General features: G+C 40.9%; 1 protein-coding gene and 1 pseudogene across 2 annotated transcripts in view; both read left to right on the top strand.

The window, feature by feature from the left end:
• Positions 1-3,698: 3,698 nt before the first annotated feature.
• The window catches only part of LOC308280335 (NACHT, LRR and PYD domains-containing protein 3-like), a gene marked incomplete at both ends in the record, with an annotated part of 149,630 nt that continues 134,194 nt past the window's right edge, over positions 3,699-19,134 (top strand). The window contains 5 exons of the mRNA XM_080720597.1: positions 3,699-3,704; positions 4,395-4,490; positions 5,134-5,268; positions 5,424-5,448; positions 11,606-11,902. Of these exons, the coding sequence (XP_080576723.1) occupies positions 3,699-3,704; positions 4,395-4,490; positions 5,134-5,268; positions 5,424-5,448; positions 11,606-11,902 (559 nt within the window). The remainder of the gene's footprint in view (positions 3,705-4,394; positions 4,491-5,133; positions 5,269-5,423; positions 5,449-11,605; positions 11,903-19,134) is intronic.
• Positions 12,177-19,134, top strand: part of LOC308309370 (protein NLRC3-like) — a 19,298-nt pseudogene continuing 12,340 nt past the window's right edge. Inside the window, exons 1-6 of the transcript in view lie at positions 12,177-12,264; positions 12,520-12,813; positions 14,662-14,760; positions 16,110-16,169; positions 16,359-18,181; positions 18,854-19,024. The product of the transcript in view is annotated as a protein NLRC3-like (transcript). The remainder of the gene's footprint in view (positions 12,265-12,519; positions 12,814-14,661; positions 14,761-16,109; positions 16,170-16,358; positions 18,182-18,853; positions 19,025-19,134) is intronic.

The raw sequence follows: 19,134 nt of genomic DNA, 5'->3' as shown, positions 1-19,134 counted from the left end.
GAGATGTTTATGAATTAAATCTAAATGTCTGTGTGTTTGGAGCTGGGTTTTCAATCAGTATTTCTACCATAACCAGCTGACATTAATAACTACCAGATGGACTGTGGCTGTCAACTAACACTATCCTGGAGGAGAAGAGAGTGTGGGAGACATTTCAACAGTTTTCTGAGTGAGTATGGATGCTATCTGACAACTTCAGCCCTAGAATGGCTGTGATGACATTACTTACATTTCACAATGTCACCGACACAGGAGGGCATAGGAGTGATAATCTTTTCCATGTTGCAAAAAAAAAAAAAAAACATTCTGATCTATAAGCTCACAATGCATCACAATTTGACATGTTTTGAGCTTGTAGATCGGCTATTTCCACTACTTGAAATATTTATGATTAAATATGACCTATTTTGGCCAGAGCATATTATTTATTTTGAAAATCTAAACAGAAACATGATTTATATTATTCCTTCCTAGTTCAAAGGAAAAAGAAAAGTAAATTGTTGTGCAATTATTTGTATGACAATCAATGATCAAGTGAAATGTCATGATGGTGACACTGATCTACAGTAGGATCTGATCCTTAAACTCCTTACTATTTATTGGTTGATTGTAACCGTTGTAAACACTCATCTGTTTTTCTCTCTCCACTCCTCTACCACTCAGGTTGAAGAGTGCATCGCTGCATGTCTGGCTGACATCTCACAGTGGATGTTTTCTTTTCGCCACCTCAAGCTGAACCCAGTTAAGATTGAGCTTCTCTTCTTCCCAGGTAAATTCTCCCCCATGCAGGATCTCTCTGTTTCCATCTCTGGTGACTTCGGTTCCAACAGCCAAGAGCCTTGGTGTTGTCCTGGACAGTCATTCATTCATTCAGAATCTTGGTGTTGTCCTGGACAGTCATTCATTCATTCAGAATCTTGGTGTTGTTATGGACAGTCATTCATTCATTCAGAGCCTTGGTGTTGTCCTGGACAGTCATTCATTCATTCAGAATCTTGGTGTTGTTATGGACAGTCATTCATTCATTCAGAGCCTTGGTGTTGTCCTGGACAGTCAGCTCTCATTCAAGGCACACATCACAGAGGCCACCCGATCCTGTAGGTTTACACTCTACTGCAGGGGTCTCAAACTGGCGGCTCGGGGGCCATTTGCGCCCCGCGAGACGATATTTTGTGGCCCCACCTTATGAAAGTTTAATCTTAATGCGGCCCGCGAGTTTTATATGAACCTCAAAACAGTTAATACAGTACAGTTAACAGTACAGTACATGTTCCATAAGTTAAACACAACTTGTTTACACCAGGGTCCTTGTTCATCTTATTTTGTGTTAAAAAATTAAAAAGACATTTGAGAAGACTGATGGGGAGATAGATACAGGAGTTGTAGACTGGTATGAAACTACAGTATAATAATCAAAAAATTAGTGCACATGCACTAATTTGTTTTATTAGTGCATGTGCACGCGCACATGCACGCGCTGTGCACACATGCATGTGTGCTGAGGCTGCGGCCCAGCCTCAGCCAGACTCTGCCTCCAGCGGCCCCAAGGTAAACTGAGTTTGAGACCCCTGCTCTGCTGTATATCAAGGCTCCCCTAACTTTTCAGACTGTGACCCTCAAATAATCACATTTGAACTGGGGACCCCCCACCCTGACAAGCACTTGGAATTGTAGGCATTACATTTAGTTTGACTTGGTTCCACAGATAAATATTGTGAAAATACACGATCTACAAGCTCACTTGTATTATGCCAGTTGATAACTTGTGGTAGAGCCTTCGTCCTACGCCCCCGCCCCCGTATTTTTCCATATCGCACACCCCTAACCGTAAGCCTTCACTCAGTGTTTCCACCAGAACCAGCTGACATTAGTGACTACAGAGTGGGCTGTGGCTGCTCCACTAACACATAGTGACTACAGAGTGGGCTGTGGCTGCTCCACTAACACATCAGTGACTACAGAGTGGCTGCTCCACTAACACATTAGTGACTACAGAGTGGGTTGTGGCTGCTCCACTAACACATTAGTGACTACAGAGTGGCTGCTCCACTAACACATTAGTGACTACAGAGTGGGCTGTGGCTGCTCCACTAACACATTAGTGACTACAGAGTGGGCTGTGGCTGCTCCACTAACACATTAGTGACTACAGAGTGGGCTGTGGCTGCTCCACTAACACAGTGGTTCTCAACCTGTGGGTCAGGACCCCCAGGGCGGTCCCCACATGATTTTGGAGGGGGTAAAAAAAGAATACAAAGCCTATCCTTACCTCTGGCTCCCCCTGACCTGTTTACTGTAAATACCATTACTTTTTAAGAAAAATATCAATATTATTATATCAAAATTAATTAACTACTATACTATAAAAACTGGTCAAACATTGGCCAAATTGTCAAATAATATAAGAAAGAGGCAAACATTTAGAAAAATCCCTCGCAGCGGTTTGAGCTTGTCGATCAGCTATTTTCACAATATCTGTGGAACCGAGTCAAACTAAATGTAATGCCTCAACTCCTACAATTCCAAGTGCTTGTCAGGGTGGGGGATCCCCAATTCAAATATGATTATTTTGGGGGTCACGGTTGAGAACCACTGGACTAACAAACTAGCCTGGAGGAGAAGAGAGCGTGTCTCTTCCACATTGTGCTGGATTGATGTTAGTGACTGACCTAGATATGACGACCATGCAGATGTACATTTATGCTAGTCATTCTTGTTTTTCTTGACCACAATGTTAATTCAGACTGATGCTAGGTTCATTGTTTACCTGTTATCCCATAGTTTCAGTGTACAGATCAAACCTTCTGATGGATTTCATCAGTTTGACAGCGCTGTCATCGTTGTTGTGTTGGATTCATGTTCATGTTTATTTTCAGACATTTAACATGACCTTTGGCTACTTGTATTGGTTTTGACATTGGTTTTTCCCTCTTCACCAAATCACTGCGACGTGTTGTGAGCTTGTAAATCGTCTATTTTCTGGCGAATGCTCGCACTAGAATAGGGATGTGGTTAATGTCAAAAATAAACAAAAAGGGTTCCTATATTGTTTGTGACCCCCTCTACAGTTTGTGATCCTATAGTTTACTGAGACACTACACTGTCTCTATGTGATCCTATAGTTTACTGAGACACTACACTGTCTCTATGTGATCCTATAGTTTACTGAGACACTACACTGTCTCTATGTGATCCTATAGTTTACTGAGACACTACACTGTCTCTATGTGATCCTATAGTTTACTGAGGCACTACACTGTCTCTATGTGATCCTATAGTTTACTGAGACACTACACTGTCTCTATGTGATCCTATAGTTTACTGAGGCACTACACTTATCTCTCTGCATTCTATGTACTGTAGGCCTATTGTTTGTGACCCCCTCTACAGTATGTGATCCTATAGTTTACTGAGGCACCATCTCTCTGCATTCTATGTACTGTAGGCCTATATGTACGTCGCTCTGGAGTGTCTGCTAAATGTCTTCATTGTAATGTCACTGATCCAGGTTTTAATCTATTGTTTGATTATGATGTGTAGCACTTCACACTGTGTGCACGACGTGTGCACATGTACGAGTGCAGCTCAAACTCTGCATGCACACTGCCAGTAGGTCAAGGAAGTACTAAGGAAGAACCTCTGCCCCAAACTGAGCATCATTTTGTTGTTATCAGACTATTTTACTGAAACAAAGTACCATGGCTGTGAGTGTTCTAGGGTAAATGCTGTATAGCAAATGGCAGCAGGTCACTGATTATAATTGATGAGTCATAACTTCTTTCAACACAGGCGTACTTTAGAGTTACAATCTGAATCACTCACACAGGGCCGTTCTCCTCCCATTAAGATTTGAGGCCGATTTAGACCTCCTAAATCAGGGGTTTCCAAACCTTTTTCAAAGGGGGCCACATTAGAAAATATTAAAACACCCAAGAGCCGACTATATCTCCTGACAAAATGTACTTTTGGTCGGACCATAACAAAGTCAATTTCTTAATTTCATTAAACGATCATCATCAATATTTAATATCAATGGTCTTTTGTCAGGTGTGTGCAGTGAACAAAACACAAATAACCAAAGTAACCAGACGTGCAAGGTAAAAGAAAATCAACAAAATAGCCTTTCTTTGACCCCTTCAGATTGAGACAACGGGGAACAAAGAATCCTGAGTAATTATACTATAAAATATTTGTGTTTGACGGTGCTTATAATACAATTCAGGAATGAAGCCGTAGGCATTATAAAATGTGTCCTCGGACGGATTATAGATATAACTGTATATGGCTATAGGTTCTGATCATTATTCTACTGTTGAAATTAATTAATTGATTATGAATATCACTGTGTGCATCGGTTTGTGACCTACTGTATGACCTTTGTGTTTGACCTTCAGGGTGGATCCACTGTTGAGGGAGTGGATCAGGATCCTGATGCTCAGAACTCCACCTTCTCTACGAGACCACATCCTGTTAAAGAGTGTTACCAGAGGGTAGGGATTTAACCCACACACCATACAAATAGTGTTACCAGAGGGTATGAATTTAACTCACACACCATACAAATATATCCTAACACCACAAGAATTTACCCTAACATCAAAGGGCCATTCAGTACGGAACCCCTGAGGGGAATATTTTTTCGGGTGATGACATTTTTTGGGAAGGGTATGAAATCATTTTTATAGGATATGACTATTATTTGGGGGTGGGTATGAAGTCAAATTTTAGGGTATGAAGTCATAGTTTTAGGGAATGACATTTTTTGGCGAGGGTACAAATTCATATTCGGGGGGGGGGGGGGGGGGGGGCCTCTGAAACTAACGCCTCTCTTCTCCGGTCTCTGTTATTTACAGTAACAAGTAACACTATCCATTCACTGCAACATCAAAGACAACGACCTGTTTGATGCCTGTCATAGAGGGGAGGGGGAGAATGTTTTGTGTACACAAGTCAAACACAACCCCTCCCACCAGATCTCTTGTAATTGGGAATTTCAAATTTTAAATCCCCTCCCCTTTGAAATCTCTTGTCAATGGGACAATGTCAGACTCAAGCTCCAGCGCAGAGTCTGAAATCAGGCTCGGTCCGTGGCCAAATACATGTCATTTTGGGTGTCCTTGAGTCTTCTTGGAGCGCATCCTGGCGCTGCTAACCGCCCAGAGCGCGCAGATCAGACGCAGCAGCGCGCGCCAGTCCGTCGCCCGCTTCTCTGACCAGGAGTTTGAGGCCTGCTTCCTGGCCGCCATGGAGCCTCTGATGGGGACGCTGGCAACATGAGACAGGGACTGGGTGGTGGGTGTACTGTGGGTGTGTGTGGGTGTGGGTGTGTGTGTGTGTGTGTGTGTGTGTGTGTGTGTGTGTGTGTGTGTGTGTGTGTGTGGGTGTGGGTGTGTGTCGTGTCAAAGGACATGTCTCACCTCTAGACACAGGATCTGACACGGATTCAATGTAAGGATGGGACGATAAGCGATATTATCGTTTATCGTGATAAAAAAACACTCACGATAATCGTATAGTGGAGATTTAATGTATGGCGAAATCTATCCTCCGTCATGCACTGGGATCAATTCACCTTTTATTTGCCGAGCTGCATATCCGGTACCATTTAAACCCTCTATTGGTAAAACGTGCTAATAATATACGTACTTGATACAGTCTTTTTTTTCACTGGCAAAAAATAGCCGATCTACAAGCTCACAACGGTGAGCTTGTAGATACGTTGTTTTTTGGCAAATGTTCCGCCCTAGGATAATGGATGTTTCGGGATATTTTGATTATCGTGATAATATCGTAAATCGTGATATGAAATGTTCATATGGTCCCATCCCTACTTCAGTGTATCCCCTGATATCAAGCAGGCTCTATTAGCTCAATGGCATAGAATGGATGTCCAGCTCATGTATGAGCAGGAAATCAGGGTAGAAGAGAGAAAGTTACAGTACATAGTGCAGCTTTAAAATGCGGAGACTGCAACGGTTTGTAAATCCTGCTTGTAGTGAAAGTTTGTCCCATTTCATTTCCTCCATTTCTCTGTTCCATCAGTAGATGCTGCTCTTATTTTTTTACTGCGCTACTTTTTGGGTTGTTAATTTCTATTAACAAAAAGATAGGTTTAATGTGGACCAGCTACAGGGACCAGAATGAAAGCAACGATCCTCCCAATTTATATAAATTATTTTAAAGCCTGGAACCAAAGCCATCCAGGATCTTGGTGAATCATGAGCATAAAACATGTCATTCTCTGTTAAAAAAATATTTGAGAACCGCAAAAAATAAAAAGGGTATTTATTAAATATAGTATATAATGTAATTAAATGTTCAGATATGTTTGGACACAGAATCATATGTTTTCACACAGGATCCTGGATAGCTTTGATTCCAGACTTAAAATAATTTATATCAATATTTTCTGAAAGAATTAATGGATTTTCTATGTGTGGCACCACAAAATGGCCACCACTGCTATATCCTATAGTTTAATTAAAAATGTGATTCAGTGATTTTGTTTTGAAGAATGTGTATAAAATATGTATGTGTGAAACATACATATTTTCATACATAAGTCCAAGTGTGAGTGACTGAGGATATGCTGTAGATTGTTTACATGGACCAAAATGGAGGCTTTACTCTGCATAGCTATACTGTAACCCACAATGTGACCATGTTGACTTACTATTACTATTGATGATGAATGTAATAAATGGAAAACACTGTTGTTCCTCCTCAACCATCTGATGATTGTTCATGAAAAAAAGACTGTCCTGAAAAACCCTTAATTTACAGCAAATAAAAAAACTTGACAAGTGGCCTTTAACCCTATAAAATGATGAAATTCCAGGCCTGGTTAACACAATACTTTATTAGGCTGTAATCTTAAGAGCATAGAGGTACAGTCAGATAGACATTAAGGATAAAAAGATTACACAAGGTCCTACAGTCTGTATCCCATAGCAACGCAAACAGTCCTGTGTGAACTTCTGTGGACTCAATGATTAAACGACACATTATTGTTGCTGTCGGGCAGAAACCTTGTATCTTCGTATTTCTAAAGTAGTGAAAAAGCTCACTGCTTGATTTACAAGATACATGTTTAACCAATGAAAATGATTAACAGCAACTTGTGACTAAATAATAACTACATTGGATCAAATATGGAACACAGGTTCTTTCTTTTATTTTTCTATTCCTTAAAAAGTCACAGTTTTGGACATACAAGCTTTCCACCTGATAATGATGATAATACTGTAAGATCCAACAGGCGGGGTCTAACAAACCAAGTCAAGAGACGGAAATGAATAAATCACTCCACCATTAACGTGGTTGTGAGTAACGTCGGTCGTGTTCTGAGTCGTTCGTTTGGTATTGAATCTCTATTGATTGGTGATCAGTGATCGATGTTCAACATGAAGACTGGTCCCCTCACAGCGCTGTGGTTGGTGTGTGTGTTCATGGCTGCTGAACACTTTCTGACATCAGGTTGGTGAATAAATAAACTTTATAACATTCTTGGTTTGGATTACGTTGGGCCCCCCAGAGCCCCCTGGAAAGCCAGGTTTCATTATCCAAGACGACAGACTACCATATTATTTATTTTTGAATATTTGCATTGTAGCCGAAATGGTAAATGATGTATTTGTATAATGCCTTTATCCAAAGCGCTTTACATAGATTGTGCATTACATTCACCCATTTACACATAAATTCAAATACCGATGGCGGAGGAAACCATGCAAGGCACCAACCTGCTCATCAGGAGCAACTAAGGGTTCAGAGTCTTGTTCAAGGACTCTTCGACACTTACTCTGGGGGAGCCCGGATTCGAAGTGGGGATCCTTCAGGAACCCTCTATGTTTTAATGACGGTTTCTCTACCCCTGAGCCAATGCCGCCCTGTCCTTGGGGCATTGTGCTCTCGAGCATGTTTTCATCCAAGTTAGCACGGTGCGCACTTGACACCAGTCTGTGTTACATGAGTCACTTTCTTTAAAAATAATTTGGGTGATTTGTTTAAAATGCAGATGAGCCTGGATCGTTAAGGTACATGTGTGTCACAGTTCACCTTTATTAACGTCTTGCTGTGTGCATCAACTCTGGTTTAAAAGTGTCTGTGGCATATTTGAACTCGTATTGATAACAAATTGTTTTGACTGTTCCAATAATGTGCTATGACATCTCAACAACAGCCCCTCCTGTCTTCCTCTTGTCCAGGGCTGTACTAGCCATATAGTTAGGTAAAGTTAGCCGAAAGTTAAACCAATCTGGGAACGAAATCAAAATCAATATCTTTCTTCACAAATGTGTTCATAAAGGTGTCTACTATCACCTCTGAACTTTCTCAATCACAGCTCCCTTCGGAAACTTTGTGGGAGCCAATCAAAGTTGGGGGTATCCCGAGGGCCTGGGATTAAAGGGGGGGGAAAAAAATGGCCAATATGAGCGTATGAGGTGTGTAATTAGGGTATTTTGGGGCTGCTGAATCCATTCCAACCATTAGTGTTCAGTAAAAATTACTCCTTGGCCATAAAATAGGCCACGAGACATATAATATTGGCAATAAAAAAATGGTTGGAGTAGGGTTTGAATTCATGAAAACTATTCAAGATCGGGCGGGTAATCATGACATCATGACACACAGGATAACATGATACAATCTGACAAGGAACACTCAAAAGGGTTTAAAACATAGGGACTAACAGGACACAGGTGAACTCGAATGACATGATTAGCTAAGCCTTAGCCAATTAGGCCTATTTTATGGCCAAGGAGTCATTTTAACTGAAAACTAATGGTTGGAATGGATTCAGCAGCCCAAACATACCCTAATTACACACCTCATACGCTCAGTCGCTCATATTGGCCATTTCTTTATTTTATCCCCTTTAATCCCAGGCCCAGGTATCCCGATACCCCCAACTTTGATTGGCTCCCACAAAGTTTCCGAAGGGAGTTGTGATTGAGAAAGTTCAGAGGTGATAGTTGACACCTTTATGAACACATTTGTGAAGAAAGATATTGATTTTGATTTAGTTCCCAGATTGGTTTAACTTTCGGCTAACTTTACCTAACTAATAGGGCCGTCAGTCAGGGGCCCAAGGAGGGAGGGTCCCGTTTCAGTTGAAACAGTTGAAACATTGCCAAAGTTGCTACTGACAGTAGCGTAACCAAGAATTAGATTTAGGATAGGCGTAATGCCTTGTTTTTCAGTCAGTGTTTTTCTAAGGGAAGTGAGATCACACTTGGTTGTGGTTGGGGAGACCTCTCTGCTTCCATGCTGGCTATATGCCACTGGCTAACATTTGTAACATGTAGGACACACCTTGATTCATGTCTGATTCATGCCTGTCACCTGTAATCTGCTTTGAAAACCAACTACTGTATATATCCATAGAGTAGCCCAGGGGCAAATCCCCCCCACGGGCACCAAATACCTGCTGGTGGTCTGACACAGTTTTGCATATCGGCCGTCATTCAAATGGACGCAAACAAGTGTTGCTAATATCCGCCCGGTTCTTTTAAATGCCAGGGGGTTCAAATACATTTTGCGAACTAAATGCCTGGCTACTAGTTGAAAATATATATGTTTTGTATGTATTTTGTATTGTTATTTTTGGTTGCCAATGCCAACGGCACCTCCCTGCGACCCCACTTGACCCATAGTTTGAGAACCGCTGAGCTAGAGCGATCTGATTGGAACAGAGCCAAATGAGTTGATGGGAGAGGAATGTTAGGAATGACATCCTGCTAACTTTAACTGACAGAGTTAAAACATCATCTATAGCTGCCTTTACCAGCAAATCAGAGCGTTTTCACATACTCCCCCCCCCCACCCCCCCTTCTTTTTAAGATTTGTTTTCAGGCTTTTATTGATAGGACAGTAGACTGACAGGAAAGTGGGAGAGAGATGGGGAGTGACACGCAGCAAAGGTAGTCAAGATCGTGATTCAAACCTGCGACACGCTTTGACGGCGTGTCGCAGGCCTGTAAAACAGTGATAATTCACATAGAGTCTCTGGTTTAGAGGCCCACTGAGCTACTGGGCCTCTGGGCCTGGGCACAGGCAGTAGACCAGTGTGGTAATGACACAGACACAAGGACAGGGCCCACTTCAACTGACCAGTTCTATCCAGTGCCCACTTCATAAAAGTGTCCAGTCCTTCAATGGCCACTTTGTAACCAGAGCCCTTCTCATTAAAATGTCCTATATATACGTTCAATAATCATAATCCTATGGTCTTCGTAGTCAATAATATCTATGTATGGAAACATACTGTATGTAGAGTTACAGTGTGTGTGCGTGTGTGCTGGTCTGTTGGCTACACTCTAACTATAACATAAGTTGTCATTATTGACTATGTCCGATTATGGATATTGATCTTTTATATCAGGGGTCAGCAACCTTTTTGACATGAAGTGCCATGTTTTCCTTTTCTTGATCAGTGTGTCATATCAACACTAAGTTTAATTATGACACCACAACAAAATGTAATGTTTCCATTTGAATTTGATTGTCCATAGGCTATAATGTAGGCTACCAGTGTGGAAAAAGTACTCAAATGTTTTACTTTACAATTGGCCGCCATTTTAACATACCTCCGTACTCCCACCTGCCATTCGTCTCCATAGACTTCCATGTAATTCATAGTGCACGGATCATGCACACCCATGCCTAGATAATGCACCACGTGTGTCCACATTGCTCACAGCTTTCAAACAAAAAAATCCGAATGGGCCTGGCGGGGAAAGACATTGGAATAATCTCGGGACTATCGGGCCTGGCAGGGAATGAGTAAATGTATCGGTCTGGAATTCAAAATGTACTTCAGTAAAAGTACAAAAGTATTGGTTGGCATCAAAATGTACTTAAATGTACGTAAAAGTAGTCATCATGCAAGAAGTCCCATTTCAAGTTTTCAAATCGGCTATTTTCAAATGCCCGACATGTAAATTGGGTTGAAGGGCTTGATGTTTTGTAATATTATTCAAAATCTACAAAGTAACTCTACCCCAATACCCACCTCATAACACCTACTTTCCTACACCCCCATGAGCATTGTACATTATTATTATAAAATATAAACAGCAAACCCAGCATTGAAGGATTGGTTAACAAACAAAAAAACAATCCACATGCTTTTGGTGTTATTTCCACAAAAAGAATGAAATAAAACTATCATGTACAGAGTCACTGTCAGGTGGAATTCATTGTCAGTTTTAGCTTGTTATTGTCAAGCTGAAACTAAAGGCTGTTTCAAAATGTTGTTAAACTGATCTTCTATTTATATTTAACAAATGTGTAAACCTTTGTCTGCATGGTCACATTGTTCACTGTGTGTAGAAAGGGAGCTAACAGTTTATGTGTGGAGTCACATTGCCCTCTACTGGTAACAATGGTGTACTGCTGCTACTGTACATAGTTTTGAACCTTGTAGCATGAACAGCTTTTTACTGGTTGAGTACTGAAATATGACACATACCTTACACATTTTCTTTTACTTTTGTCTGGCATAGCTACTTTTTTCTTTTTTACTGCTAAACCCTCATATGTATCAGCAACAACGTTAATGATACTTTAACTGAAATTGACTGAAATAATCTTCTCTCCATAGCTCAACAAGATGTGATTTACATTCCACCACAAGGAGTCCTTCGCCTGCTTCCAGATACCAGCTCTGTTACTGAACCCATCACTGGCATCCTGTGGAAACATGGACCCAATAAAGCAGCAGAATGGGATCTGGTTCTTGGTCCTGTTGTGGATTACTACGGGACATTTAAAAAACGCACAGAACTGGATAAAGAAACTGGACAGTTGGTCATCAACAATATGACCATAGAAGACATTGGAGAATACTCTGTGCACATCAACGGTCGACTGCTGAGCAAGACAACGGTTAAACAGATGAGTGAGTAACTGTGTCCTGTGAAGATCATGTGTCATCATGTGTCTATTATAATATACAATGTTTACTGTCCACAGCAATGTTCATTTGAATTGAAGTTTTAGTTAATAGAGTGTGTGGGGGATTCAGAAAGAAAATGGGAAAAAAGAAAGAACAATGTGAAGATTATATTTTGTACAGTGAAGAGAATCGGTACTTTGTTCTATTCTACAAAGCTGTAAAAGACCAGAACCTTTGTTAAGTTAAACTTCTGGGAACAGGTGCATATGAAATTAACATGTATTGTGTCTCATTGCAGTGCGACTATGGCTTTAACCATAACGGCACACATACATGTCAGCATTGTATCACATTGTTTGATGCTGGTGGGTGTGTTGATAAAAATGCAAATTGTTCAAAATGTGAATCCATCTAGAACAGTGGTGTGCTGTCTGGCCCACGTGATGGTTTTTAATGATGCCACTAAACACCCACTGCTTCTATAGAAAATTAATATAAACAAATCTGCACCATAACCCTTACCTGAGGATGATCTCACAGCCAACATATTTTTTATTTTAACTGCAGTCTGGAGAGAACATCAGCAATAAGTTGTCTTCTTTATTCTCTTTCCTCTACAGAGAAAGTCCCAAAGCCACTCGTGGCCACCAAGGCACCTTGTGATTCTAACTCCACCAGCTGTGAAGTGCACTGTCTGCCTGTGCGTGGGGACGTCACAGAGTCAGGGCCAGTTACCTATCTCTGGAAGAAAGATGAAGGGGAATGGGTGGTGGTGTCTGACTCTGGACCAAACTCTAATCAGCTGATTGTCACCAGGGATGAAGATGGGAAAGTTAAAACATTAACTTGTGCAGTGAAGAACGTGTTCAGCATGGAGCGGAGTGAACCTGGACCCAACTATCTTTATCATGAAGGTATGTAGTTTACTACATCATACACATTGAATCACTGTTACAGTCTTTATCATGAAGGTATGTAGTTTACTACACCATGTGAACACATTGAATCACTGTTACAGTCTTTATCATGAACGTATGTAGTTTACTACTGTACATTATGTGAACATTGAATCACTGTTACAGTCTTTATCATGAAGGTATGTAGTTTACTACACCATGTGAACACATTGAATCATTGTTACAGTCTATCATGAAAGTATGTCGTTTATGACATCATGTGAACACATTGAATCACTGTTACAGTCTTAATCATGAAGGTATGTACACACTGTAAGACTTTTCACAGCAGAATTACAGTAAAGTACTGGCAGCACGTTATCTCCTAAGAAACTTTTTTTGGCAGTCTCTTACTGTATTTTGAATTACAGTATATTACTGAAAAGAATTGTAGAGTTAATTACTGTATTTCTGCTGAATGTTTTTTTCCAGTAACTTACTGTATTCCTGTTCAAAGTCTTTCAGTAACTTACTGTATTCTTGTTAAATGTTTTTCAGTAACTTACTGTATTCCTTTCCAAAGTTGCTTAGTAACTTACTATATGTTATAGTATTTATTTTATAATGTATATTATAGTATAAGTTCTGCAGAACGTTGACATAGCTAAAATTGGGACAACACAGAGAAGATTAGCATGGTACAATGGGGTTGGGACCATGCTTATATTTTCAAACTCATCCCCTGATAGAGTTCTTAGCAGTTTTCCTTTTATGACCACCAGGGTGAGGGAGCTGAACCGTAACCTAGAGATAGCAGCTAGGGTTAGGGTTTGAGGCTCAAATACTGACAAATCAAATTCTGACATAATGTCAGTCAGCTTGCCTGGGCAGACACATGGAGATGACACATTAAGCATTTTTAGCTCCCAGAAGATTCGAAAATGCCCCTAATAACTAGACAAATGCTTTACCCAGAATACTTTGCTGTCTTCTTCCCAGGATGCTTTGCTGTTAAGAGCAAATTTACAGCAATTCCTGACAATAATGACATTCTCTCTTTAACTCTATCAACGCTTTGGACGTTCCCGTTCGCCCCATTTTTCCCGGCGGCGCGATGCCAATTGTACATTCTTTGGCTCGTTCTTTTGTACCTTGGTTTGATGTCTGTAAACTGATGAGGGGTCGCGCGGGTGTGTACCGTAGAGACAGCTCCCGTAAAAGTGCTCTCAAAAACCCACTGGACGTTAGCATCAATGGAGTAACAACACTCTTCCTTGTTATTTTCTCTGGATCTATTGGTCTGTAGCGATTGAGCTGCCTTGACGGACGGCAGCCTATTGCGGCCATTTTCACATTAATTCTTGCATGAGGCTGCCCTCTACTGCTGGTATAGCCACGGTACACCTATTTAAGGAGAAAATAAAATAATAATGATGAAAAAAAAATACATCTTTGTCTATAACATCGCAAAGGTAAGGTGCTTTTGCTGGCACAAAACCCAATAAATAAATAACAACATCTGGCAGTGAAAAAGTTAATTACTGTAAAAATGCATGTTTTCCCTCCCAGAATGCTTGGCTGTTAAGAGCAAATTTACAGCAATTCCTATGATAATGACATTATCTTAAATTGCTGTAAAAAAGTAATTTTCACTCCCAGAATGCTTTGCTGTTTACAGTATAATACTGTCTGATACCAATACAGTATAATACTGTTCGGAATTTTGCTATACATTTACAGTAAGGGCTAACAGTGCAGTAGTTTACTGTACATGTGAATACATTGAATCACTGTGTTACAGAATGCAGTGTTGACTGTTTGACATATTTAGGCTCCTAACACAGAAATCATAAAACTTCTCCACAGGACCTCCGCCCAAACCTACACCCACGGGAGGCATTGTTGGAGGCGTTATCGTTGCTCTCATCGCTGCAGTCGGTTTGGTGCTGGGGGTGATATTTCGTGGTAAGTTGCTCTTCAAATTTTAAGTTACACACGTTACTGCTCAGCAATGACATGAATTTCAGAAACATTGTACTGGCCCAGACATCTAGAGCAGTGTTTTATTGTTTAGTAGGTGAAACATTGTACTGACCAGACATCTACCGTAGATCAGTGGTTTTCAAACATTTTTGGCTTCAATACCGCTTTTTATGATTTCTGGATCAAAGTACCCCCCTTTACCCGAATACAACAGGTTGCTTAGAAAACTACAGTAAATATAGCATATCATTGCTGTCAGGGAGAAACCTCATATCTCCGTACTTGTTTGTAGATTATTAATATCCTACTTACATACTACAGTGTCATACAAAAGTAGCAAAAATAGCAGTTCAGGTCAAAATACGTTTTGAGCTTGTAGAACTGCTGTTTCTGCTACTTTTGAATTTGAATCCTGAAAAGTAGTCATTTTGGATATGAGGTATCCACCCGATGCTATGAATGAACGATAAGCCACCTTTTGAAGAATATATTGAACAATATGACGTTATAAATGACAAAAGGAGTGCAAGACTCTGAGCATCCTGAGCACATTTACTCTAAACTGTGTCCAGTTTTTTACATTTTCCAAGTTTTCACACGTACCCCCTGTAATACCTCTGTGTACCCCTAGGGGTACACATACCCACATTTGAGAACAACTGATCTAGAGTTCAGGCCGCTAGACTGTCCTCACACCTACACCACACCACCGATCAGACCAACATGTAGAGTTGGGGGCTTTGTTAGAATACCCATCGATCCGTCTGTCTGTCTTTTATGCCCATATATGGAGATCAGTCCTTGTCCCTTTTGTGATACTGATGTCATCAGTATATGCCCAAATATTGTTATGCCCATATGTGGACAAATCTGTTGGATCAGTGGTTCTAGACAACTGCATATCCAAACGTCTCAATGGTGGGCACCGCACTCCCTCGAGTCCTTGCTGATGCGCGCCGAGTTTGAAGTCGTTGGGACCCATACATATATACATGACCATATATGGGCATAGCAGTCGATTCTGTGGCTCTGGACAACTGCGTCTCCATACATGCCTATATATGGGTTTGTTTATGGTTATTTCAGAGTCATAGTGATACGCCTATTTATGGGCATATTGGGTTTATTTATGGTTATGTCTGAGGTCTGAGTCATAATGACGTGCCTGTGGTCTTCCCAGCCAACCTGCCATTAGCCAATTTAAATAATATAGGATATGCTTTGTGTGTGTGTTTGTGTGAGCACACGTGCATGCATGTGTCCACTACAAACAAGCCAACAGCTGAAAACTCATATCACTGTTATGTTGTCACTGTATTTGCATTTCTCAGATCGTATAAAGAAGATATTTTCTTCACGTGGGTTTGAGCCTGTGGCGGTTGAGCTTGGAGGTGAGTGAGTTTGAGAACGTTATTTGAGCAGCTGTGTTGTGAATTACTCAAGAATTCATTTATAAATTAAATATTATTTTCAATATTAAAATAAAATAATAAGGTATTATAGAAATATCAAGACCTCTCATTGGACCACATGTATCATAACATGAACTTAATGATATCCTTTGTTCATTGATCATTTAGAAACTCCTGCTCCTTCATATCAACAACATCTCAAGTCTATTCTGAAGAACAAGTTCAAGAGTTTGTTGGAATGGATCCCAGAAGAAGGGGAAAAAACACCCCTGAATCAGATCTTCACAGAAGTTTACATCACAGTGGGAGGGAGAGGAGATGTTAATAAAGAACATGAGGTCAGACAGTTTGAAACAGCATCCAGGAAACCAGCCGGACCAGAAACACCAATCACATTAGAAAACATCTTTGAACCTTTACCTGGAAAAGGTAAACCAAGAACTGTGATGACGAAGGGAGTGGCTGGTATTGGTAAAACAGTCGTAACTCAGAAGTACGCTCTGGACTGGGCAGAAGACAAAGCCAACAACAATGTTGACTTTGTATTTCCATTCACTTTCCGAGCATTGAATTTGATGTTGAAGGAGAAGAAGAATTACAGCTTGGTGGACCTCCTTCATCACTTTTTTGGTATAACCAAGGAAGCAGTCATCTCCATCTTGAATGGATCCAATGTTGTCTTCATCTTTGATGGATTAGATGAGTCTCGGATTCCTCTACAGTTCCAGAGCAATAAATGTACTGATGTCACAAAACCAACCTCTTTGAATGTGTTGCTGACAAACCTCATCAAGGGAAACCTGCTTCCCTCTGCTCTCATCTGGATAACCTCACGACCTGCAGCAGCAGATCAGATCCCTTCTGATTATGTTGACAGGGTGACAGAGGTTAGGGGGTTCACTGACCCACATAAGGAGGAGTACTTCATGAAGAGATTCAGTGATGATGAGAACAAGGCCAAAACAATCTACTCACACATCAAGACATCACGAAGCCTCCACATCATGTGTCACATCCCAGTCTTCTGTTGGATCGCTGCTAAAGTTCTGGAGGCCATGCTGAGAACGGTCACAGAAATAGCCCTGCCGAATACCCTGAGAGCCCTGCCAAAGACCCTGACTGCGATGTACATCCACTTCATGTTGATTCAGTCCATACACAAGAAAGAAAAGTTTCATCACAGAGCTCAGACGAATAAGAAGGCCATTCTGTCTCTGGGGAAACTGGCCTTTAAACAGCTGGAGAAAGGCAACCTGATCTTCTATGAAGCAGATCTGAAAAAGTGTGGCATTAATATCAGAGATGCAGCAGTGTACTCAGGAGTGTTCACACAGTTCTTTAAAGAGGAGCATGTGTTCCACAAGGTCAAGGTGTACTGTTTTGTCCATCTGAGTGTTCAGGAGTTTCTGGCCGCTCTTTATGTCTTCATCAAATTTACAGAGACTGGTGTCAACGTACTGTCAGAACAACAAACAACATCCATTTGGTCCAGCTTATGTAAACCCGACACTAACACAAATGTCTACCAGAGTGCTGTAGACAAGGCAATAAAGAGTAAAAATGGACATTGGGACTTGTTCCTCCGTTTCCTGCTGGGCCTCTCATTGGAGACCAATCAGAGTCTCTTACAAAGACTTTTGGCCGATCAGGAAACAGGTCGAGGTCAGTCGCTTTCAGAGTCAGACCAATCAGGAGACTGTCGACTACATTAAGGAGAAAATCCGGAACAATGACTCTCTAGAGAGAAGCATCAATCTGTTCCACTGTCTGAATGAGCTCAATGATCATTCTCTAGAAGAGGAGATCCAACAGTCCCTGAGTTCAGGAAGTCTCTCCACACAGAAACTCTCTCCTGCTCAGTGGTCAACTATAGCTGCCATGTTGCTGTCATCAGGAAAGGATCTGGATGTGTTCAACCTGAAGAAATACCAAGCTTCAGAGGAGGCTTTTCTGGGGCTGCTGCCACTGGTCAAAGCCTCTAGTAGAGCAGTGTAAGTGCACTGGATACATTTAATATATTATATCATTGTTCTGTTATAGGAAAGAGAATTCAAGCATTAAACCGTTTCAGCATTCCTCATATGACAAATAGTGAAAATAGCAGATCTACAGCTCACAGCATGTGATGTGAGCTTGTAGATATGCTATTTTTTGCTATTGTTGAAAAAGTTTAACATGTTTTAAAATGAAGAAAATTGATCAATTAACCTCCCAGAGAGCTTAAGTGGAAAGTTCATTAAAATCAGCAGCAGTCTTCTTATACTAGTTCAACATAGACTAATCTAAACTGTGTGTGTGTGTGTGTGTGTGTGTGTGTGTGTGTGTGTGTGTGTGTGTGTGTGTGTGTGTGTGTGTGTGTGTGTGTGTGTGTGTGTGTGTGTGTGTGTGTGTGTGTGTGTGTGTGTGTGTGTGTGCGCGCGTGTGCGTGTGAGTGTGTGTGTGTGCGTACCTGCGTGCGTGCGTGTGAGAGTATGTGTACATGCACAACAGAGTTTAAAAAAAACAGAAGCAACGTTTACAATTTATTTTGCAGATAGACTTGCAAAGAATGTTATGGAATGGTAAATAGTGATAGCATTGTTAGATGATACATGTACATTACATGTTTCTTTAAAACAAAATACAAACATATTGATTTCTTCCACAAATGTTTGTTTCTCCAGGCTGAGTGGCTGCAACCTGTCAGAGACATGCTGTGAGGAGTTATCATCAGTTCTCTCCAACTCCTCTAGTTTGAAGGAAATTGATCTCAGTAACAATGATTTGACCGATTCTGGAGTGAAAAAACTCTCTGCTGGACTGGGGAGTCCAGACTGTACACTGGAGACACTCAGGTCAGTATTCCTGAACATGTACAGAACACCATTCATATCCTGGTTTAAATACATGTGGAGATTAGCCTGTCTAATTTATATAATTTTAGGGGGAGGCAAACAAAGTCTGA

This window comes from Nannobrachium achirus, assembly GCF_963921795.1.
Source record: "Nannobrachium achirus genome assembly, chromosome: 24".
NCBI lineage: Eukaryota > Metazoa > Chordata > Actinopteri > Myctophiformes > Myctophidae > Nannobrachium > Nannobrachium achirus.
The sequence above is the reverse complement of the archived record's forward strand: the minus strand, read 5'-3'. Positions and strand labels throughout refer to the sequence as shown.